Source organism: Carettochelys insculpta, chromosome 6 (genome assembly GCF_033958435.1).
Source record: "Carettochelys insculpta isolate YL-2023 chromosome 6, ASM3395843v1, whole genome shotgun sequence".
NCBI lineage: Eukaryota > Metazoa > Chordata > Testudines > Carettochelyidae > Carettochelys > Carettochelys insculpta.
In genome coordinates, this window is record NC_134142.1 from 50,013,918 (window position 1) to 50,038,623 (window position 24,706).

At 40.4% G+C, this 24,706-nt stretch overlaps 1 protein-coding gene across 5 annotated transcripts in view; it reads left to right on the forward strand.

Annotated features, from left to right (window-relative positions):
• Nucleotides 1-24,706, forward strand: part of HECTD1 (HECT domain E3 ubiquitin protein ligase 1) — a 94,521-nt gene that overhangs the window by 25,308 nt on the left and 44,507 nt on the right. For 3 of the 5 annotated variants that reach the window (XM_074996882.1, XM_074996886.1, XM_074996884.1), the window contains exons 3-18: nt 734-968; nt 4,375-4,602; nt 6,143-6,424; nt 6,615-6,903; nt 9,636-9,712; nt 9,820-9,918; nt 10,623-10,737; nt 11,035-11,209; nt 15,079-15,217; nt 15,515-15,685; nt 19,165-19,387; nt 20,609-20,872; nt 20,993-21,069; nt 23,294-23,428; nt 23,627-23,773; nt 24,102-24,196. In XM_074996882.1, coding sequence (XP_074852983.1) covers nt 734-968; nt 4,375-4,602; nt 6,143-6,424; nt 6,615-6,903; nt 9,636-9,712; nt 9,820-9,918; nt 10,623-10,737; nt 11,035-11,209; nt 15,079-15,217; nt 15,515-15,685; nt 19,165-19,387; nt 20,609-20,872; nt 20,993-21,069; nt 23,294-23,428; nt 23,627-23,773; nt 24,102-24,196 — 2,751 coding nt within the window. The remainder of the gene's footprint in view (nt 1-733; nt 969-4,374; nt 4,603-6,142; nt 6,425-6,614; nt 6,904-9,635; nt 9,713-9,819; nt 9,919-10,622; nt 10,738-11,034; nt 11,210-15,078; nt 15,218-15,514; nt 15,686-19,164; nt 19,388-20,608; nt 20,873-20,992; nt 21,070-23,293; nt 23,429-23,626; nt 23,774-24,101; nt 24,197-24,706) is intronic. The other 2 variants (XM_074996883.1, XM_074996885.1) reach the window with 1 other exon arrangement.

Sequence of the window (24,706 nt, forward strand, 5' to 3'; positions counted from 1 at the left end):
AGAAAAATGCAAAGTGGGAAGATGAAGTCAAGGCTAGTGAGCATACCCAGAATGCTACAGGGATGAGGAAACTGGGATAGCTTCCCACAATGCACTACTGCAACAGTCGGTGTTAGCCAATTTCAGTGTGGCAGCAGTGAGTCGACTTTGTGAGGAGCACGTGGGAAGTGAGGCTGGTCAAATTCGAATTTATAAATGCCAAAATTACAAAATCAATATTAATGAATTAGAATTTCCCATAGTGCTTTATTTTCACTAAAAGGGTAAACTGTGACTAGACACTTAACACAATTCATACTAACAACAAATTGGAAAGAACAGTTTAAAGAGTATTTAGGAAAGTTAGATCTATTAAAGTCAGCAAAGGCTGGTGAAATTCACCTCACAGAATGTAAGGGAACTAGCTAAAGCAATCTGGGGTTCATTAACAATTATCTTTGACAACTTCTGAAGCACGAAGTTCAAGAAGATTGAAGATTTTGTACCAATCCTTGGCAATTTATCTCTGTTTCCACATTTTATAGGATTCCTTTTTGATTTTCAGGTAAAGAGGTGGTGATGGAGCCATGCACTCTATGTATATTATTGCAGTTAATGTAATTAAACAAGTGAGTTAGTTTTGTGGAAGGTGTGCCTGTATGAAAAGATTAACCTTTGAAACTTAAATTGCATGAAATATTGTAACATGTATGAATTTATGAATTAATTTATACATAATTACCCCTTTCTACAGATGCCCTCCTCGGACTTTCTTACCAGCACTGTGCAAGATTTTCCTTGATGAAAGTGCGCCAGACAATGTGTTAGAGGTAACGGCTCGTGCCATAACTTATTACCTGGATGTGTCAGCAGAATGCACCCGAAGGATTGTGGGAGTAGATGGAGCTATCAAAGCGCTTTGTAATCGGCTAGTTGTTGTTGAACTTAACAACAGAACCAGCAGAGACTTGGCTGAGCAGTGTGTAAAGGTAAGTGTTCATAATAAATTTCTGCTTTCATACAAAAATTTTTGAAAAATCTGAGTTTTAAAACGAAATAACGTTTTATTCAGTGTGATAAAATTGCTTGCTTCTACATGTATTGTTTTCACTGATTTGTTATGCCAGGTTCTGAAATTATTTAAAAAAAAAAACCCTTAAAGAAGATAAAACGTAGAATCAGGAGACACTCGAATTTTAATGTGCATATTTTTCAATATAACTTGTTGATTTTTAATTTTATAGAATTATAGAACATTTTCAAAACTCCTAAAAGGGGGCAGCGGGGATTTAGTAGGAAGTCGCCTCACATCAGAATAAGAGCATGTCTTCACTCAGGGAAGATCAAAGCTTCAGCAGTTGGTCTTCCAGAGTTTGATTTAGCATGCCTGGGAGGGATGCGCTAAATCAAACTCACAGGTTTCCTCCATTGGCCCCGGTACTCCTGCCCCTTACTAGGAGTAAGGGAAGTTGATGGGACTTTCTGCAGTGGAGATAAAGTGGAAGCTCAGAGTAAGGTAAATTTACTCCATCTATATAGTTAATGTAGCTGGAGTTGTGTATCTTAATTCGACCTTCCCCTTTAGTGTATATGTAGCCATAGACAAGTAAATGAAACCTCTTGCTTTGCTTGTCCAGTTACCTTGGCTTTGATCTTAAAGCAAACTTGCAAAATGCTCAAGAAATTTGACCAGACCAAATATAATATGTAAAGAAATATATTCGACTGCTATCATGCAAGTACTGCCTTTCAGAGTCTCTATGCAACCCCTCCATTTTTTCCCTTGAACTTGCAAAGTCACATATGCTCTGTGACACACTCTTTCCCTAGAGTGGACTTTTTTTTTCCTGACCTGAAGAACAGCTCAGTGTAATTCTAAAGTCTGGCTTTTTTTCCACCAACAGAAGTTGGTAAAGTGAAAGATATCTCACCTAGCTTGTCTCTGTAATATCCTACGACCAAAACTGCTACACTACTGCAAACAGTGATCACTGAGATTATTGTCAAACCACTTTACCATTCACTCGGGCTATAGCTAGATGACGAGATAAATTTGAATTTATTAATATTGATTTTGTAATTCTGGAATTTATAAATTTGAATTTGATCATCCTCAGTTTCCATGTGTTCCTCACAAAATTGACTCATTGCTGCCACACTCAAATTGGCAAACACTGACTGTTGCAGTAATGCATTGTGGGAAGCTATCCCACAGTTCCCTCATTAACATTCAGGGTATTTGACATCCTCTTCCCACATTGCATTTTCTTCGTTCCCCTCCCATGCTAAGCAAACCTCCATTTTTCCCATTGAAGGGAAGGAAAAGTAGGGCATCCACACAGACAGCAAAAAAATTTACAGAAATGTCTTTCTTTTGGAGCTGAATCCCCAACTGGCCATAATATAGGGACCCTGACTGTATTCTCAAAGTTAGAGGAAAGAGGATAGCAAAGTCTAGGAAAAAAGATTTTTGACTTCATTAAAATTAATACAGGGACCTTGAAAAGCATGAAGAAAGAGAAGACAGGAAAGTTTGTCAGAAAAGAGTTGCTGATCAGGAGAGTCTTTGGCTTTCTGGTGCAAGGACTGTGTTCTCAACTGACTATCCACTGAGTATCCCACCTTCCATCATTGCATGTGATCCCTGAGAATAATACAGGGGCTTGGACTGTATTGTAAAGTTAGAAGAAAGAGGGTAGAGAAGTGTAGGAAAAAAGAATTTTTGACTTTCCTCTTCACTGCACAGATATTGCTAACACAGGTGATGTCATGAAATATCATACACTGAACTTATAATGCAAACAGGAATCTAAACTGGCCCCCTCCTCTTCCCCCCACCCTGTGTTTCTGAGGGGGTCAAAACATGAAGACAGATAGCAGATACTAGCAAAAAGATTTTATAACTGAAATATAAAACCAGCAGGTGTCTGCAATGGACAGCATGCTCCCAAAAATACTTTTGGTGTTGTATGGGAGTGCTGTGGTCTGCGGCTGCAGAGCTGCTTGGAATGTAGCTGAAGTAGTCACCCCAAGTATCTTAGCCACCAAAGGAGACTTCCCTCTGGCAGCAGCAAGCCCCCAAATATCTTAGCCACCGGGGGGGATTTTCTCTCTGGCGCCAGCAAGCCCCAGTGGTTCCACGCTGTGGGCACGGGGGTGGTTTACTGAGGGGGCCATTTGAATTGGTCCTCCCCAAGCATCTTCTCTGCCAGGGGACACTTCCCCTTGGTGGCTGCAAGCCCCTGAATATCTTTCCTGCCCTTGCAGCCCTAAATATGAGCAGCCTAGGACAAGGTGCTTCATGGCAGCATGATCAGCACAGAATGACAGGCACATCCTTTTGTTGGGTTGGGGGCTACTCACGTGACGTGGCAGAGCACAGGAAAGACCCAGACTGCATGCCGCCTGTGGGGGGATGAAGGGGGTTTGCACACACATGTAAACAGCTGAGAAAAAGTTTCTCAGCATGTTATGCAAGCACGACCCTCCACCACAGCCTTGTTGCCACGTGCTGCGGTGGGGCAGTGGTTGGTGCCAGACAGGACAGAAAAAAATAACAAGTGTGGTGAGAGAACCACAGCTCCCTGCAAGGGCTATTTGTAATGGGTAAATGTGTGCACAGTGCTAATAGCAAAGAGAGACAGATTTCTTTCAGGCGCCCATATATACATGAGCCCACAGTCAAAGGCTCTCTGCTGCTGCTTAGAAGTTCACGGTCTTCCTGTTACTGGAGAGCAGTGGCCAGAGCAGAGCAGTGAGGGGCATTGTGGGTTACATAGGGGACACCTCTGGAGGCTAATAAATTCAATTTTTAGGGCATGGTTCTTCCACACTGGCCTTTAAACGAACTTCTGAAATCGAGCTTAATGCTATACCCGTCAGGTAACTGCGATTTTGTAAAATCGAGATTAGTGCTCCCGAAATCGAGCTAATGATATTTACAGTGAAAAAAGTCACAGGGTAATGTAGAGTTAAGTGCCTTAAATTCAAATTCATCCCGTAGTGTAGATGCAGCCTGACTCTTGAATTGATCCCACTTGTCACAATTCATCGCCCAACAGCCTTCTCTTCACATTAGATCCGTTAACTCTCAGCAGTTTCTCATAAACATTTCTGTCAGTTAGGCCTCCTTAAGGCTACAGCTGCCCTGTAGTTCTACTCTTTTCCTGAAGTGAGGCAGCTCTTCTCCTGGTTAGTACACATGGAGTGCGTCAGTGCATTCTGCTGTACTTACTCCCTTGCTTGAAGAGGCTGCACTGGAAATACTGGAAGCTTTGAATGCTATTGGTGAAGAAACTGAATTTATTTTGGTTTGCTCCCTCAGCTAGAGGAAGAGCACCAATTTGTTAACTAGTAGTATGTACTTCATTACAGTTCAATTTCATTTTATTCCAGGTTTTAGAGCTAATCTGTACCCGTGAATCAGGAGCTGTGTTTGAAGCCAGTGGGTTGAACTGTGTGTTGACATTTATTCGTGACAGTGGGCACCTGGTTCATAAAGATACTTTACATTCTGCTATGGCTGTCGTATCCAGACTTTGTGGCAAAATGGAACCTCAGGATTCTTCATTAGAAATCTGTGTGGAATCCCTGTCTAGTTTATTAAAACATGAAGACCATCAGGTAAGCCATCGATGCTTATGTAGAGCAAGAGTTTTATATCATTTATATTTTTTAGTTTCCTATTAATGTAGTATGCTTACTAAAATACAGGATTGATGTTAATAATGTTTAATATCCTATTTCAGTGCCCCTGTAAGTTAGTGAATCAATGACATTTAGACACATGCCATTCTAGGTTGTGGGTTTAAATTTGTTACAAGTCAACAATTTAGTTACGTTTAACAAGTTTGTACAGTTTCCATAATGAAGGAAAAAATCTGAGACTGAGTCAGTGTGATAGTGTTACTTTTTTCAGGTACAAGCAAGAGAATAAAAATTATGCGGATGCTGTCAGTATCTAGCCCTAAACATTACAAGATCTCAGAAAACTTACATGACTCTTTTGATAGAATTTTCTTAAATGACAATTATAGACAAGAAGTAAAACTGATCCTACTATGGTACCCCTTATATTTTCAGCAGTAACTCAGATCATGTTGTGCTAGAATCCCACTTGCAGTCTCTCTCTCTCCTTTTGTACATTTTTGAGCCCCAGACTGTGTTGTCTTCTCATGATTGACCTAACATACAGGAAGTCTAGATCACTCTAAAAAGGCTAGAGGAATGAGTGACTACTCTGTGGGAGAGATGAGTCCAAGAAATAGTCAGTACAGCGACAGAGGTGCATAGCCTATTCCACATGTTTAGGTTCAGGCTATTCCAGATGGCCCCAATTCAGAATGATTGTGTACAGTTCTAAGGGCAATCCTCAAAAGCAGTGACCTGCTGAGGATAGACGTGGTCATTCAAAAGGAAAAAATTGCATTACAGAATTCAAATGTGTAAACGTTAGAGAGCTATCAATATTTAAGGAGAAATTTATAGTTTCCTTGAATTTTTTTAGTGCTGTACACTTTCAGCAATTTCATTTTCTCTGTTTTTCATATGTGTAAATGAGCTGCATTTTTTTTATTTTTCAACAACATTGTCAGACTGCACTTTCTAGTGGGATGCATAAGTAAAATACAGTTTTCATGGTTGCTGTATCTCAGTTGTGGAGATGTTGAAACAATTATTGATGTTTTAAAATCTGCTCACATTTATTTTTGTAGCTTAAGGTATCTTAATATATTGTATTTGTATGCCGACACTTTCCTTTAAATTGCTGTTGCCTTACATTTATCTGGTGAGTAGTGATGTTAATAGTTCATTGGTTAGCCTCAGCCTGAGTGGATGAGTCTCACTGGGTTACAGGTAACCAGTGAGGACTGGAGCAGCCTCTGGGGGCCTACCACAGGCAGAGGGTGCTGCAGTGTGGCCAAAGCAGCCCTTGTCTGCAGTTGCACTAGACTGGGAGTGCTGTGGGCGTGGATGCTCCAGCTCCATTGGAGCAGCCCTAGTCTTCGGTGAGTCTGGGGTATGCCATGGGTAGGTGGAGCAATTCCAGCTATTTAATGTTTAACCAGCTAACTAATTAAATGGGATTTTACATTCTTAATTGTGAGCCTCTGTTTTCCTTTAAGTGACAAATATTTGAATATTTTGTATACATCTTGCACAGGTTTCAGATGGTGCCCTCAGATGTTTTGCTTCGTTGGCTGACCGATTCACACGTCGTGGAGTTGATCCAGCCCCGCTAGCCAAACATGGACTAACTGAAGAGCTGTTATCTCGCATGGCAGCAGCTGGTGGTATAGCATCAGGACCATCTTCAGCTTGCAAGCCAAGTCGGAGCAGTACTGGAGCACCATCTACAGCTGCAGACTCCAAACTGAGTAATCAGGTGTCAACCATTGTGAGTCTGTTGTCAACTCTCTGTAGAGGCTCTCCAGTAGTAACACACGTAAGAATCATTTAAATGCTACATTTCTTCAGTATTTTTCTTTAAAATTAAAAATTTCTTGATATATGTCAAAATATTTTATTAGTGATAAATTTTGTGTATTTTTTGGTAAAGGAAAAAAATTTCATATGGAAATAAAACCATGTTCTATAGTATTTTCTAAAGTCCTATATATTTTTTTATTGTTCAGACTTTTAATTATTTCCAGGATCTCCTAAGATCTGAGCTTCCAGATTCTATAGAAAGTGCGTTACAGGGTGATGAAAGATGTGTGCTGGATACCATGCGTTTAGTAGATCTTCTTTTGGTGCTACTGTTTGAAGGGCGAAAGGCCCTGCCAAAGTCTAATGCTGGATCTACAGGGAGAATACCAGGACTGCGTAGACTGGATAGTTCTGGGGAACGTTCCCATCGGCAGCTGATAGACTGCATCCGAAGTAAAGATACTGATGCACTAATAGATGCTATTGACACAGGAGGTAGGCAAAAGTATTTTGAAGATTGAAAAAGCGAATGAGATGAATGAATTATACAAAATCTAACTTGTAGAATGACTTAAGGAATGTCAGAGTAAATAGTTGATATCTTAATGGTCTTATCAACAGTGAGTTAATTTACAGTGCATAGTACAGAGTGGCCCTTGCTCTTAAGAATCCATGCTTTGTGCTAGATTCACAGTAGTACTTAGATGCTCGCCTGCTACCTTGGGTGGTTAAATCTCAGAGCCAGACCCTGCTGGATTCATGAAGCCCTACTCAGCTGTCTCTGAACTTCGTTAAACTTGCTAGGTACCTGAATATTTGTAGCAGAAGTTCTAAGCACTTATCATGCTGCCTCTGAACATGCAAGGTAACACCCACGTGGTGATATTCTGGATGTCTAAGGCTATGTCTGCACTAGAGCAGAAAGTCGATTTTAAGGCACTTAACTCAATTTCACAATGCGACTGTCTTCACTGCAAATACCATTAGGTTGATTTTAAGGTGTGCGAAGGCTGACTTTCTGGACCTGCCTCTCCAATGCGGTGTAATGACAAGTTTAAATTTACAAGGTTATATTAATGCTAGTGTGGAAACAATGTTACTTTATATCAATTTTAGCAGCCTCCAGAGGTATCCCACCATGCCCTGAATGTATCTGTTCTGATGGCTCTCACCTCTGCTGCTTTCCAGGTGTGCAGGAAGTAGGTAACAGGAAGCCCTGGAATTTGAATTCATTTTCTTTCTTGCCAGCATGGTGCTCACATCTAGTCATGGTTTCTCAAGGTTGCGAAAGAGCCCCAGCATGGAGCCATCATGAGATCCAGTATCTCATTTCTGTGTGGATGAATGAATCTGTGCTGAGTAATCACCAAGGACACTCAGCAGTGGGGAGTGCAAATCACCACTTCCCTGCCACACATGGCTGCTGGGCTGTGCGGACCATGTCTGCAGCCAGCAATATACCCTGTCTTGTGCAGGGTTTCAGTGCTTGAGAGGGCTTCTTCCTTGCACAGGATTTAGGAGGAGAGGCTGAGAAACTTGTTTTCTGCACTTGACATTTTTACACTCCTTTCCCCCCCCAAGATGCCATGCAGCTGGCAGGCTAGCATTCTCTCCACCACCAAGTGGCTAGGACCCCCTCACCACCACCATGTGATTGCCAGCCAGTGCAGACCATGTTTCCAGACAGTGGCATGGCTTGCCCTGTGTGGGGTTTCAGTGCTGGAGAGGGCGACAAAATCATAGAGTTTGCAACTGATCTTAAAAGCTTCAACTGCTGCAATTTACAGCAGCCACCCACAAACCTTTTGATAGGGCTAGTACTCTTCCTCCCCCGCCAAAGTACCATGCTCCTGGGGTCTAGCCCCCTGCCACCACACCACGTGGCAGCTGGGCAGTGCAGACCATGCCTGAAGACAGCAGCATGTCCTGCCCTGCGAGAAGTGAAGGCTTCTTCCTTGAAAGAAACTTGTTTTCTCCACTTCACGTTTTACAGGGGATGGACCCCCTAAGGCACCATGTGCTCGTTGGGCTAGCCTCCTCCTGTCTGCCACAAGGCTAGCCCTTGTGCCACCACACTATGTGGTGGCTGAGCAATGTGGACCATCCTGTCTCTTTCCATAAAGATGATTTTTTTTTTTTAATTTTTTTACCTCTTTCCATAATGCAGACAACTCAAACAGTTTCTCTTATCAGCGAAAGAGTTTTCTGAAAAATGGCAATTTGTTTAACAGTGGGGGGAATAAGGGCAATTTTGGGAAGGTGACATCACCTTCCCACAACCATGTGCATGGTATTTTTTTCCTGTAATACACTGGCAAAAAAACCAAGAATGCATTGGGGCTGAAGGAACTGTGAGAGAGGTGCCCACAGTGCACTGCTGCGGCAGTCAAACTTTGGCAATTTAGTGGGAATGCACTAAGTAGACATTGTGAGCAGATGTGGTCACTCAACTTCGACTTTATAAAATCCAGAGAGGTAGCTGTGTTAGTCTGTACTCCAGCAAAACAAAGCAGCTGTCTTTGAAGTGCTACATTCCTCCTGCTTTGTTTTATAAAATCCAGTGTTACAAAGTTGACTTTAATAAATGCAACTTGATTTCATAGTGTAGATGTAGCTTAAGACACAGAATAAACAACGAACTGGATAACGATAAGTGTTCTTATACCTCCGTGGCTGGCACAGCCTGATCCAGTAAGTATAGTCAGAATTTTCTACTGATTTAGGCTTGTAGAGATGAGCTTACAGAAAATGGGAGTACAGAGGAGCAGCTTCTTGCAAAAACAGCATCAGCTCTTAGCACCAAAATGGTTTCCAAGCAAAGTGAAGCACCTCCCTTGAGCCCAGACTTAATTGCATGTCTCTGAAGCAAGTGGAGCTTAGCGTGTACTTTGGGGCTTGTCATCTCCTTATTGGGTAGCTGAAATGAAGCACCACCTACTGTGTTAGCTTTTGTGAACCCCATTTTTCAAGTGCCTGTTTCTCCCCATTCATTGTATAGAGAGACCAAGTGTGCCACTCTGGCTTTGTGAATCAGAGTGATTTTCTACACTCCTAAAATGTTCACAACTAAGACTTCCAGAATATTTTCAGAAAACTGTTGAGAATGTTTAAAGTTTGTTAAGAAGCCAAAGACTAGTATATTGTCATTTTATTTTTCTGAAATTAATGTTGTTGAATGTATTCTATTCTACCCGGTATTAGATTTTTTTTGTACCTAATTCTTGCAGCTTTTGAAGTAAACTTTATGGATGACGTAGGACAAACTCTTTTAAACTGGGCTTCAGCTTTCGGAACTCAGGAAATGGTAAGTTAAATGTATTAACTGAAAATAAGTAGTGCAGCTAATTTAATTCTCTGTGCAAAGAGATGGACAAATCAGGAAACTAGCTTCCTTTTCTTTATACTTTACAGGTGGAATTTCTCTGTGAAAGGGGTGCTGATGTTAACAGAGGTCAGAGGTCATCATCATTACATTATGCAGCATGTTTTGGAAGGCCTCAAGTGGCAAAGGTGTTAATTCAAACTTATGTACTGTTTGAGGGAGAAAACATCTCCTGTGCTTGTACTTCTTAAGATGCCTACAAAATACGATAAATCTTGTGACGTAAAGTATCTGACATAAGCGTCCACAAAAATTTAAGTTCATCATGGTTCACCTGCACTCTTTGTACAGTAGAATCTCAGAGTTGCAAGTACTAGAGTGTTACAAAATGATTAGCAGTCAACAGCACCACTCATTTGGAACTGGATGTACACAGTCAGGCAGCACCAGAGACCCCTTCCTCCCACCCCTCCAGAAAAAAAAGCAAATACAGAACAATACTGTGTTGACTGTAAACTACTTGAAAAAAAGAAAAGGGAAGATGCATTTTTCTTTTGCATGGTTGCTTCAAAACTGTATTCGGTCAATGTTTAGTTATAAACTTTAAAAAAAAATCATAACCTTTTGTTCAGTTATAAACATTGCAGAGATACAAGCAATCTCCATTCCTAATATATTTGTAACTCTGAGGTTCTGCTGCATTAAAAAGCCAGCTTCTGGTGATGCTACCTTAGTGAAACAAGTGGAAGTCCACTTGCACTTGTTTCACAGTCAGTGTGGTTATCATATGCACACTGTATTCTGGTACTCATGAGAAGCCCAAGAACCTGCAGGTTGATATTTATTTGGAAAAGGAATTTTACTGGTTTTGTGTTTCAAAATTTGTTTGTAGACTCTCTTGCGACATGGTGCGAACCCTGATTTAAGAGATGAGGATGGCAAAACTCCTTTAGACAAAGCTCGTGAAAGGGGGCATAGTGAAGTGGTGGCTATTCTTCAGTCTCCTGGTTAGTGTGAATTATTATTTCCTGACTCTTCTCTTCCAGTGATATTGCTTTCATTTTCCTTTCCTTTATTTTCTCCTCTTCAGGCATAGTGGAGTAAAATAGTAACAGTTCCAATGAAGCTTGAGTGCTTTTGGTATGTGGTCCTTAATTAATCTCATACCATGTTGCACAAATACTTTTTTGTTCTCTAGAAATACATGTATCACTAGCAATGATTGGAGATGGCTATTTCAGTTTTAATTGTTAGAAAAATATTGTGTCAGTAAATGTCTTTCCTCAAATAATTACATTTTGCAGGTGACTGGATGTGTCCAGTTAACAAAGGAGATGAAAAGAAAAAAAAAGATGCAAACAAAGATGAAGAAGAATGTAATGAACCCAAAGGAGACCCAGAAATGGCACCAATATACTTGAAGAGACTGTTGCCTGTGTTTGCACAAACGTTTCAACAAACTATGCTACCTTCCATAAGGTAACAGTTATTCATACCAAGTGATATACATGCATGTGTAGTATGTCTATTAGTTGGACAAATGTTTGTAATTTAACTCAATAGAAAATGTCATTAGGGTACTATTTCTTCAAGTATCTAAACCATCTAAAATTTGACATTTGCAAGTAGCTAAGGATCTTTTTTGTTTATATGTGGAGACGGGGTGTGGACAGAGCTGCTGCACTCATCGTTATACCCACTATTCTAAGAGTAAAGCACATTTAACTCGGTAGTTTGTGAAATGTGATGAAAAGCAATGTGGTTGAACAGAAATTCAGCATATATAGTCTATGATTTTTGCTTGGACCTTTTAAATATATTTTTCTTCGTAGAGGGGCATGGTTTACAGTTGTCTTGGAAGAAGTGTATTTATTCAAGGGGCTTGAAGGAGAAAGGTGGTGAAATATGACAGGCTTTGGGAGAGTGGTCTGGGTTTGGGATGCTGCATGGAAGAAGTCACTAAGAATATTATGTTTGCACAATGCCTACTATAGGGGTAAGCAGACTTTTTTATGTCAGGCCCCACTTTTCATCTCTGCAATTAGCAGGGACCCCCAAACCTGTCTAATGTAATCCAGAGTTGATGCAAATTTCCATTATACTTATACGAAAACATCCCCTTTGGTACATTTAAGAAAATAAGTATGTAGAATATAATAACTTTATTAATGATATAATAATGGTAATCTATTTCAATATTTTTAATGAGATGGATGAGCCTGAGACCCAGCAGCTGACTGTGTTGCACCCCCTGTGCAATTTCATGCCCCCACCCATTTTGCACACCTGTAGCCTAGTATAAGAGGCTCCTGATTTTAATGTGTCCCATCCTGCTAAAATAATACAAAAATTATATAAAAGATATGGAGAAGGACCAAAGTGGTGCCTAGATAGGTGGATGGGGGAAATAAAAATATGCATTAGCAAAAGGCGAGGGAAAACCTTATTTTGAAGGCTGGGAGAAATAGCTTCATTTGAATCAGAAAGTAGGTGTTAGCCAGTGAAGAAACTGAAGGAGGGGCAGATCTGCAGTTGGAATGATAGATGAAATATATTTATGTAATCCATGGCTGTATAAATTAGACTACTGCATATAGTTCTGGTGTCCACTTTTTGAAAGGGGTCTTGAGAAAACTTGAGGAAGCTGATGAGAGCTACAAAAATTATCAGAAAGCCGGAGAAGATGCCACACAGAAAGAAAACTAGGCTATGTCTACACTAGGCATAGAAGTTGCCTGCCTATACATAATTTTAACTATGCCAAATATGCAGCTAAAATCAGTTTATCTGTAGTTGACTTCAATGTATGTCCACATGGTAGGAGGTTGACGTTCCTTATTCCTTGCTTCTCGTGAGGAGTACAGGGGGTGAACATTGACCACTGGGATTGTCATTTTCCATGTGAGCGAAATGAAGCCTTGGAGGAACAACCTTTAGCTGGTTGATCGTCTGCTGTAGTGTGGCTGTAGCCTTAGGGTATGTCAACATTGTAATAAAACACTGTCAGCTGACTTGGGCTTACAAGGCTCAGGCTGCAGTTTTAAGAAATCACAGTCTAGACATCCAGGATTGGTGTGGAGCTGTGGGTTCTGGGGCAGCAGGAAAAAAATAAGGGTTACTAACAAGCTGTTTAATATAGTGGAGAATGGCCTGACAAACATGAGTGAGTGGGTGCTGAAGTGGGGCTAATTCAAGTAAAAAAGACAATTTAACACTGAGCCTGATAAACCATTAGAACAAATTACCAAGGGGTGTAACAGATACTGTCTCCTGATAACTTCAGATCAGGACTTGCAGCCTTTCTGGAAGATAGTCAAACACATAGTATGCTTTAGTTCAGTGGTTCCCAAACTGTTTGGCATCATGCCCCGCTTTTGATCTTTGAGAAAACCGCCCCCCCCCACACCTTTTCTTTACCATCATCCAGCCCCCCTTGTAACAAAAAATTCAATTAGTAATTTACAGTAAACACAAAATCTTGATATAAAAATGTTATTTAAAATTAAAACCTACTACAAATAGTTTTTCTTGGCCTAAAGTTTAGTAAAAACATAATTTATCATCAGAAACAGCAGAAACAAATTAATTTAATGCAAAAGATGCTGCTGCATTTATTCATAAAATGGGAAATTCTAAGAGACCAACTATGGACCATCGAGGTTAACCGTGCATGTGCCTGGAGCAGCCCAAGCTGGCCAGCCGCCTGAGTCCCGTGCCAGCTGCCTGTCTTCCCAAGCCCCTGTGCTGCTGGGGACACCCGCCTGAGCACCCATGCTGCCAGGGCCAGTGGCCCAGCCACCCAAGCCATCCACCCGAGCCCCTGTACAACCAGGATCAGACATCTATCTGCCAGCCATGGGCCAGCTGCCCGAGCCACCTGCCTGCCAGTCATGGGCCAGCCACCTAAGCCGCCCTCCCGAGCTCCTGTGCTGCTGGAGCTGCCCGCCTGACCTGCCACAGCTGGCTGGCCACCCGAGCCCCCATGCTGCTGCGGCCAGCTGCCCAAGCCCCAGTTCCGCCATAGCCAGATGCCCGCCTGAGCCCCGCACTGCTGGGGACAGCCACAGAAGCCCCCACGCTCAAAGGGCCAGCCTCCCGCCCAAGTCCTGGCATTTTCAGAGCCACCCACCCAAGCTATGGCGCTGCAGGGGCCAAGTGCCTGAGCTGCCCACCCATGCTGGAGGCCAGCCACCTGTGAACTGGCTGTCCAAGCCCCTCCCCTCCCCCCCCCAAGCCAGGCACTGCCCCCCCCCCATTTAACTCTGTCTTCCTCCTCCGCCACGACCCACACTCACTTTGCAGGAGGCAGCTAGCTCCACGTGGGTCTTTGCCGGCTACCTGCTTTTTATAGCAGCTGCGCCAGGTCACCCACCTGAAATGGCAGGGGCTGAGAGCCAGAAGCAAAGGTTGACTCTTTCTTGGGGTGGGGGAATGATGGGTGGTAGGGCTGGGTCACCTCATGTCCCCCGCCCCTTATAATTTCTTTGCACACCCCAGTTTGGGAAACCAAGCTTTACTTAAACATATTTATTAGGCTCTGTACAGGCATAACTAGGTGCAGTTTAATAGCCTATTATCTGTAGAAGATTTGACTAGATCAGTGGTCAGTAACCCCACCAACATGGGTGCCAAGAGCAGCACGCAGGCTGATTTTCATTGGCATGCAGGGCAGGAGCTCAGCTCCACCCTCCCTCCCCTAAGCTCAAAGCCATTCTGCCTATGGCTTAACAAAAGACAAGCTAATTCTCCCAACTGCCACCTAAATGGTACAGCTCTGCATCTTTATTTATTTATTTGTGAAACTGTTGTAAGTAGGACTGTTAGTGATGTTACCAAGTATCACCAGCACTTGGACCGTACATAGAGATCAGAAGGTCAGATTTCGGCCATCTACCTCCCAAAGGTTATTGACCCCTGGAATAGATGATTTAATGGTCCCTTCTTGCCATAAGATATGGATGTCTTTGTTTTTCTAATAGTGAATAGATGAGATGAGGAGAGAGACATTAAGTTTTTGTTGTATTGAGGTTGTTGGATTTTGAGTATTCAGGAAGAAGAGAAGCAAATCTAGTGTGTGTTAGATGTCACCATAGAGGTGGTGGCTGAATAAGGTGTGGAGGAAGAGAACTTCAGATTCCGGCACTACTTGAGTCTGTTTAATTATAGATTAAAAAAATTAAAACTTGAGCTAACATTTCAATATTTAAGTCCCAGTTATGACATGTAATTTTTAGATCTATTGCAAGTAAAATATAAAAATATTTGTAGCTCATATTTTGAAACATTTTTATCACTTGTTATGATTGTTTCAGTTTGTAAGGAATAACTTTTAATTTTAATTTTTAAAGGAAAGCAAGTCTTGCCCTCATTAGAAAAATGATTCATTTTTGTTCAGAAGCACTGTTAAAAGAGGTTTGTGATTCTGATGCTGGTCACAATCTACCTACAGTATTGGTTGAGATCACTGCTACTGTTCTTGATCAAGAGGTAAGCTTATCCTTTTTATTATTTGTGGTATAACACTGTATTTCAGGGGAAAAAATGCCCCCTTGAATTTTTGTATTGCTTTTATAATGCATTGACTCTGTCTTTGAAATCAATATCAATGTTTTGTGATTACTTGATATTAGGACATAGGTATCATCTTGTGTTTGATCAGATGTTGGTTTAATTTTGATAAATCAGCAGGACTTTATGTGAACAGTTTAAGCGATGGAATGCCACTGTTTAAAATTTGAAATGATGTGCCATAAACAGTTTCCCTTCCATCCCAATTTCTTGCAGGATGATGATGATGGCCACTTGCTAGCCTTGCAAATCATAAGGGATTTGGTAGATAAAGGTGGAGACCTTTTTCTAGACCAGCTTGCTAGGCTTGGTGTCATCAGTAAAGTGTCAACTTTGGCAGGACCATCTTCTGATGATGAGAATGAAGAGGAGTCTAAACCTGAGAAAGTAAGTACATCATTGTCTCACTTTTTCTGTTTTACAAAGCCATCTTCTGTTTGTATCTTTGCAACTTCATCAAAATGTGAAAAAAATATAAAACCAATAATAATAGTGCTTAATCAAAACAAAAAGCAGTCAAGTAGCACTTTAAAGACTAGCAAAATGGTTTATTAGGTGAGCTTTCGTGGGACAGACCCACTTCTTCAGACCATAGCTGGACCAGAATCTGTTCTGGTCTGGCTATGGTTTGAAGAAGTGGGTCTGTCCCATGAAAGCTCACCTAATAAACCATTTTGCTAGTCTTTAATGTGCTACTTGGCTGCTTTTTGTTTTGATAGTGTATAGACTAGCACGGCTTCCTCTTTGTTAATAGTGCTTAATGTATGAGTTCTGTTAAATTGATTCCACTATTTAGTTCAGTAATGTAATATGCATCTAAACAAGAAATCAAGCTCTCTCCTAGTATTCCCACCCCTAAAATGGAGATAGTTCTTATCCATTTGACTTATAGACATAAATTACCTGATGCTCATGGAGAGCTTAGAAAAATGACTGACTGAAATATTAAAAACGGTCATATCTAAATAGCAAACATTTCAAAACAATAATGGACTTAAAATAAACATAAGAAAAATACTCAAATTACAGAAAATTTGAGATACGTATTTAATATGAAGTATCAATTCCCAATTGCCATGTAGTTTATCACTCACTATCATTTCAACTACTGGCACTTTTCATCACCCATACAACTTTAAATTTGTGTACGTCTGCACTATGAAATAAAGTTGAATTTATCGACGTCGAATTCGTAACTGTATTTTATAGAGTTGAAGTTGTGTCTGCATATGCCCACAAAGTCAACTTAGTGTGTCCCCACTAATCGCCAGAGTTCAACTGTTGCAGCAGTGCATTGTGGGAACCTATCCCACAGTTCCCGAAGCTCCATTGCATTTTGGGATTTTGCTGCTGCACTACAGGGAAAAAATGCCCCACCAGTGGTATTGGGAGTGTGATGTCCTCTTCCCACACTGCATTGCCCTCAAAACAAATGGCCATTTCTCAGAAGTCTCTTTTCCCAATGAGATATTGTTTGAGTTGTCTGAATCATAGATTTTTTTTAACCAAATGTGCCCTGATAGCATCAACTGTTTTCTCAGGCTGTGTTGCCCTCATTCCCCTCCCTTCAAAGCTAAACAGACAGTTTTCAGAAGGTAATTGGGAAAAGGGGAGTCACAGGGAGCATTGGTGTCCACTGGTTAGCATTACTGAGAAGAAAAAGGGAAGGAAAGACAGAGTGCTCCACTTTCTAGTGGTTAGTCTCTCTCTCCCCATTGAAAATCAGCGGTCCGCTGAGGGAAGAACACTTTCACTGGGTGGAGCAGCAGGTCAGAGAGCTGTAAGTCCAACCTGTCAGTCTGTTCTCCAGGTGTCTGCGTCATGCTAATAGGTCCCTTGGGGAAAGAACAACTTTAAATTTTCTCGCATTCTGTGGAGCTGGGCACCAGTGTTCCCCACTCAAGGATTATTCCACCTGCAAATAACGAGGATGCCTTTCCCTGTTCTGACTGTGCCATGCTAACAGGAACCTCACTGGTCCCCTGGGGAAAGAACACATTGAGAAATCTGTGCAGGAGCCAAAATGATTGGTAAGGGTGCTCAGGCTACAATTATCTATCAGCAGTTCAGGAAACCTGGAAGTTTTCTGGCATGCAGTGGGGCTTGGCAGCAAGTCAGGCAGCTGTCAATCCCACAAATTACAATGTCTGTTCTCCAGGTCTCTCTTTTCCCCCTGTGAAATGCAGCACACTGGACACCACAAAGACTTGGGCTCCCTCGACCCACATGCTTTGCGGGGGCAGCCCACAATGCAGCTTTGGCCAGGACCAGCCCCCCCAGTTGTCCGGAGCCAGGGGCTCCAGAGAGGCTCCTGTTAGTATGGAGTGGGCTCCAGAATCCCCCTGGCAACAGCCATCCAGCCGCTGAAAATCTTTGCTGCAGGAGAAGACTGTCCTTCCCTGCCTCCTCCCACGGCCCAGTGACAGCCCTCACCGAAATCTTTCCAGCTTTTGGAGCCTTCACCATGCTGTGCTCAAGACAGGGCATGTTGCTGTCTGGAAGTATCATCTGCAGTGTGCTGTGGGCATATGTTTTTATTGGGTCGGGGGCTAACCATGTAGCGTGGTTGGGAAAGGGATAGGCCCCTAACTGCATGGTGCCTGTAAGGGACGGGGTGGGGCTGCCCCTGTACAAATGTGACATGCAGATAAGAAGTGTCTTGGCTTCTCATACAAGCATGACCCCCACAGCCTAGCCACCATGTAGTGTTGAGGGGCCTAGCCTGGGGATGAGAGGTAGCCACATGGGGAGGTGTGGACTAGACCCCCCGATTGCAAGGCACTTGTGGGAGAGTGAGGCCTCCATGGACAAGTGTGAAGCGATGAAAAAAATCTCAGCCTCTCTTGCTATATATATATCCTGTGCAGGGAAGAATCCTTAACCCCACATGGAACATGAGGCACCCCATCTGGTCCTCACAGCTAAGCCACCACTTGCTTTGTTGGGGTGGGGGCTAGCTTGCAAGACAAAATGTGTCCCCGGCTCTCCTGTTGGCTCCATGCAGGAGCTCTGTAAAGTAGCTTGATGCAATTGCCATGCTGATCATAAAGAAATAAATTAAAAATGCCAGGCTTCCTGTTTCCTACTTCCTGCTCACCTGGAACAATGACCTGAAAGGACACTCTGAGGGGCATTGTGGGAGTTTCTATTTATTTTTAACCCTGGTTAATCTACACTGTTTTAGCTCGAAATTGCAAATTAGATTTTTTGAGTAACTTTGTTGGAAGTCAGCAGTACCGAAGTTGGCATTACAGCCACTTAGAATCAAGTTACTGAGTGCTGGTGTGCAGAAGGATAGTTTTTAAAATCGACTATAGAGCCTTAAATTTGACTCTATATTCTAGTGTGGACCAGGGCTCCAATTCATCAGATAATTTTCTTCCAGTTCATGTTCTTTAGTGGTACAGCGTTACAGGTTGCAAAAAAATGCAGCATTGCCTAAACTGAAAGATGGGGCACGGGGTATACCTCCTGAAACAGGTTTAACTATAATGAAAATGTAGAAGTTAAAAAAATAAATAAATATGTTGAAATAGTAGACAATAAAGCATTATTTCCTTAGTCAGCTGAAAACTATTTTGCAGTTTCTCATGTTAAGTTTCCTCCTTGTCAGTGCTCCAAACAACACCATTGCTGTACTAAGATGACTGCTATAATAGGTGGATTTTTTAATACTATTTATAATGTTAATGTTTAATTTAGGGAGAGAAGTGCTTCTGATTCATATTCTCTCATTAAACACTCTTTAAAACAGTTGAAAGCAGTATTTTTGAATGTTTAGTTTGTGTCTAGCTTTTTGTACCTTTACAGCAAGTTTACTTAAATTACCTCTTTTCTGAATTACTATATTTTATCTAATTTTACAGGAGGATGAACCCCAAGAGGATGCTAAAGAACTGCAGCAGGGTAAACCATATCACTGGAGAGAGTGGTCCATCATTAGGGGAAGAGACTGCCTGTATATCTGGAGTGATGCAGCTGCCCTGGAACTGTCCAATGGTAGCAATGGATGGTTCAGATTTATCTTGGATGGAAAACTGGCAACAATGTATTCAAGTGGAAGTCCTGAAGGAGGATCAGATAGTTCTGGTATAATTGCTTCTCACCTTCACTATAAAATAAATTTGTTTGTTTCTATTGTAGGTAGGCCAGGATCACAAAGAGGAGTATCATAAAGATTATACTTTGGATATATTTCTGGGGTGCGCACAGAAAATACAAATGTGCTATTAATGTGTGGTGCCTGTCTTTTTCTTTGCTTATGCTCATTAAACGTGTATCCTATAACAATTAAAATAATCTCCAGAGTCCCTGATCTATAACCTCAGAGCCACCAGGCAGGATGACAATTACTTACTCCATAACTCCTCTTCGTGTAGTACACACGAAATAGTGTCTGTCTTAAACACGTTACATCGACAGATGTACTTAACTTCTGTGTTCTACTCCCCATTAACTTGGGGTTTTACATTGGGCTCTTGGTTTGCATAAAGATTATTTTAGTAGATATTATAGACCTCAGGATTTACACTAACTTGCTGAAGTTAGTGTATTACAAGGCACAGGCCTGTAGGTTACTGCTGAATCTAATGGAAACCATATATAATGTGGCAGTGAATATAATGAAGCAGGAACAGAGTATCAGTAAATATAACAAAGGCAAACTAGCCCACAGGAGCAAAGAGCCTGAAAAACAGGGTCAGCAGAATGGAGAATAGTGGCATCTTGTCTTTCTTTGTGTCCTGAATTTGAAGCAGCCTGTGGAACTGTTGCTTCCTACTGCTGTCTGCTTCCCAAGCCCTTTGAACTTTGAAGTTGCAAATACTGTTCGCCTTTCAGTGTGATTTTTTTTTTTCCTGTTGGAGGGTTGATTTGGGCTCCTCTTACTCTTTTTGGCTAGAGAATTTGGAATTGATAGTAGTGAACTAAATTAGATTTTTAGAAGGGTAAATTAAACTTCAACATGGATTTGTTTAATTTCACTTTGCATCCAGAGTTATACATCCTAACAAACATTGTATGTCTACTCTGTCACCCAAGGAAGGTTTTCTTGTGCTGTTTTTATATAACCATGTACTTAAAACCTAATATGATACATAAATACAAAGGGCTGGAATTGAAAACATTTTTAAGAGCCTTAATCTGACATTTAATTTTTTGTACCAACTAAACTTAAATTCCAGTTTTGCTCTTGGAAAAAAACTACTTCTGCTCAAAATGTATGATGTTTGGAGTCAAGCAATATATATATATATAATATGTGTATGTGTGTGTGTGTGTACACACACACACACTTTTTTTTATTACTAGAAAGTAGAAGTGAATTCTTGGAGAAGTTACAAAGAGCTAGAAGCCAAGTAAAGCCATCGACAACAAGTCAGCCAATTTTATCAGCACCTGGGCCCACTAAACTTACCGTAGGAAATTGGTCATTAACATGCTTGAAGGAAGGAGAAATTGCTATCCACAATTCAGATGGTCAGCAAGCTACAATATTGAAAGAAGATCTGCCAGGCTTTGTTTTTGAGTCCAACAGAGGAACAAAACATTCATTTACTGCTGAAACTTCTTTGGGTAAGTATGTGCAATAAACACATCTTGGGGGGCGGGGGAGGGTTTGTCTGTCTGTCTGTCTGTCTCTCAGGTATCAGATTTTTAAATTACAAAATTTTAAATTTTAAAATTGATTTGCAGGATCAGAGTTTGTGACTGGCTGGACTGGCAAAAGAGGTAGAAAACTGAAATCCAAGTTGGAGAAAACAAAGCAAAAGGTTTGTGAACACGTGGATTTTTGTATTTTTGGTCAAATTTGTGGTTTATTATGTTCTTAATTTTTCTTAGGTTATGTAAAGATGCATTCCAGTAGATGAGGTTGTTAATAACCAATTTGTGCTGCACTCCACCCATTTTATTGCAGTTTTGAAGATTGTAATTTCTCTAAATCTATAGTAATTCTATGCTCTCATTCATTATTTCTGTCTAGCCTGATGTATTTTCTGAGACAAGTCTCATCCTCTAAAATATTATTGCCTGCTTTGTGTGCATTCAATAATTGCTGGAGACAAAAATGTCACCTATCTGTATTCACAACTGTGGAAAATGACTCAAACAGAGAAAGTTCGAAGATCAGTCTGCTTGTTTCCTACAGAAATTATTTTTGGAACTTGGTGTCCCTTATTCATGAATTAACAACATTTCATGCTTATTCCTGGCTCAGTTTAAATAAATTGAAGTATTGTCACTGATTTGATTGGGAACAAATTTAGTCAGAGAAGAATTAATTTTTCCATCTCAGACTTCTGCAAAAATTGCCAAAGACGCTAATTTTAGGCAAGGTCAACAAAATAAACATACCTTAATTTTTGGCACTTTTTTACAAATTTTATACAGTTATGGGTTGTGTAAGTGACTGCATAGTTACATTTTTTTGTTAATTGTTCTCCAGAAACTAAACTTCTTAAAAGAAGCTTCTAATTCACATGGTTGTGACTGAAACATGCAGAACATGAACCAAATATGCTTGGAGCTGCAATGTTATATGCTTGAGTCCATGGAGAGCCTGCAACCATAGACATGAGGAAAAGTATTTTCTGCCTACATACACCTCCGTTTGGTGTTAACTCAGGCTAGATGAAGTGACAGGTGTTGGGATGATGTGCCTTGGGATAGTTACTATGAAAGCTGGCAGTGGCAAGAACAGGAAATATCAATTCACTCAATTAAAATTCTGTCTCCAAAAGTCACTTTTTCCCCCCCTCAAAATGACGGGAGAAAGAACAGATGGATCCTTCTGCAGTACCAAAAACTTCAGCTTTGTGCACGAAAACTGAAATCACATTCCACCATCTCCTGAGTACCAAAAGTCCAAATTTCTCTGTGACCCTCAAAACCTCCAGCTTTTCTGTAACAGTTTTTATAATGCAGCAACGTGTTGTAAACAGAAAATGTGTACTACATGGAAAATTTGAATCTGGAGTAAATGTAAAATTGTGTTCAATATAAATATAGGCATAAAATTATCCTGGTTCAATAAGGAGCATGGAAAGGAAGAGATCTTGAAGTAGGGAAGGGTGAAAAGTGTTGAAAAATTCCAGGGTCTATTGCAAGTAATTGCTGCCCAGAACTTAAGGCATATGACTGAGGCAAAAACTTCAGAAAAACTCCAAAAAGCGCAATACCTGATTTTTCTGAATGAGTGAGTGCCTTCTCCAGTTGGCCTCAGGCTTTCTAGAAAAACTTCTTCCTTTGTGTAAGATTACATAGGAAAATTTTGGTGAGTAGGTTTAGTGTTGGTGATGTATGAAAGAATGTTAAGAAAAACTGTTCATAATAGAAAGGTAGTTTCAGCCTTCAGTATGGAGAGAGTGACATGTCTAGGATATGAGTTTAGATATAGGCACAGACAAGCACTTCCTGTAGTTTTGGTGTGCTATGCCCGTGGTGCATGCTGTCACAAATTTAGCATGTTCATAAGCATTGCATATGTTCCTGAGAGTTAATAACAGGCGCCACAGTTTTCAGTGTACAGATACGCTGTTTACCCAGACAGCGTGATTACCTTTATTTAGCTTTGTGATTGTGTGGTCAATGTATCTTCCTTCCCACTCATCTAAATACTTTTGTCATGGACATTTTTAGCTAGATTGTAGAATCTCGAAGAAACACTAGTAATTTAACATGTGTATTCTGATATCATTGATGCGTTGTTCCACTGTCAGTCGCTTGTTTTTCTGTCTTGATCTCCACATGGAGCTTCTCACAGAAGTGGAGTGCCTCTAGTGACAACAGCAACTTCGAGGAGGAGCACCTGTAAAACAGGCTGTGTTGCCATGTGTAGAGGAAGCTTTCTATGTATCCTGCACCTCTACCATCAAAATAACCTGTGGGCAGAGTAGGGCCTCCTATACCATTCCTTCTGGCAGTAATTCTAAATGACTGTGCATACTAAAATAGAAAAACATTTTTAATGCTGATTCTCAGAATAATTTTTGGCAGGTACGAACTATGGCAAGAGATTTATATGATGATCATTTTAAAGCCGTTGAAAGTATGCCTCGAGGAGTAGTTGTAACATTGAGGAACATAGCAACTCAGTTAGAATCTTCTTGGGAACTTCATACAAACAGACAGGTAAATACAAGCTTTCATATCTTAATGTATCTGTCATGAAACAAGGGAAAGCTATAATAGATTTAGACATGAATTTTTCAGGTTTATAATACTATAATTTTTACATTTGTTGTGGAAAAATGTATATCTAGTATTTGAAATAATTCTTCAGTTAAATTATATTCATTTGTCTCATTTTCTGCTTGTCTTTATCTCCAGTGCATTGAAGGGGAAAATACTTGGAGAGATTTAATGAAGACTGCATTAGAAAACTTAATCGTGCTGTTGAAGGATGAAAACACTATCTCACCATATGAAATGTGTAGTAGTGGCTTAGTGCAGGCACTTCTTACTGTTTTAAACAATGTAAGTTTACTGAGAAGTTGGAGGTGTTCAGAAAAGAATATTATTGACTTAAAAATGAGGCAATTTATAATAAAGGGTTAGGGCTTTACCTTGTGTAAATATGCATAACTTCTCACTGATTTAATGGAGCTACGCAGATTTAAACCAGCTGCCTATATAGCACTGAAGCAGAACTTTAACTTTGTTTGTAGCCAAAAACTATGTCCAGCTTTTCCAATTTGCTTAATCTTTAATACTAGTAGCAATAAAGTCAATTTTCAATATAAAGAAGTAATATATTTATTATTTTGCACTATTTTACATATTTTAATGTTTTCTCTTTTGTTAGAATGTGGATTTAGATGTAAAACAAGATTGTAGCCAACTAGTAGAGAGAATAAATGTGTTCAAAACAGCGTTCAGTGAAAATGAAGATGATGAAAGGTAAAAACAAAAACATATAATTTTGTGTTCCTTTGTAAAGCAGTAACATGTTAAAATATATGCGTAAAATTGAACATTTAAAAGAAGGCCTGCATTTGTCCTAGGGTTTTTCATTTTAGTTTTGGTCTTTCAGTGGTGAAGAGGAAACTAGTCTTAAGCAACAGTATCTGCTGTGAAAGTACTAATTGACTGACCAGTTTGCTACTTGAAATATGCTCTATGCTAAATTCAAAAAGGCATATAGTTAGCATCACATTTTCTAGTCCTTTTATGGGCTGTTCTAACACTATGGAATCAGTGATTGTAAACTGACATAAACACGTGTTGGAGAATTGTTTTACTTAAATAGCCAGTAGAGAAATTTATTTCCATAGGGTGTTCACAAATAAATTTGTAGTCATTAATGTGGGGTGCCTTTTATACATAGTTACTTGAAAATACATGTGTTTTTAATTTCTCAGATTTATTTTCTTAATTTTTCATATTTGTTGCTCAGTGGTGCAGTTTGAT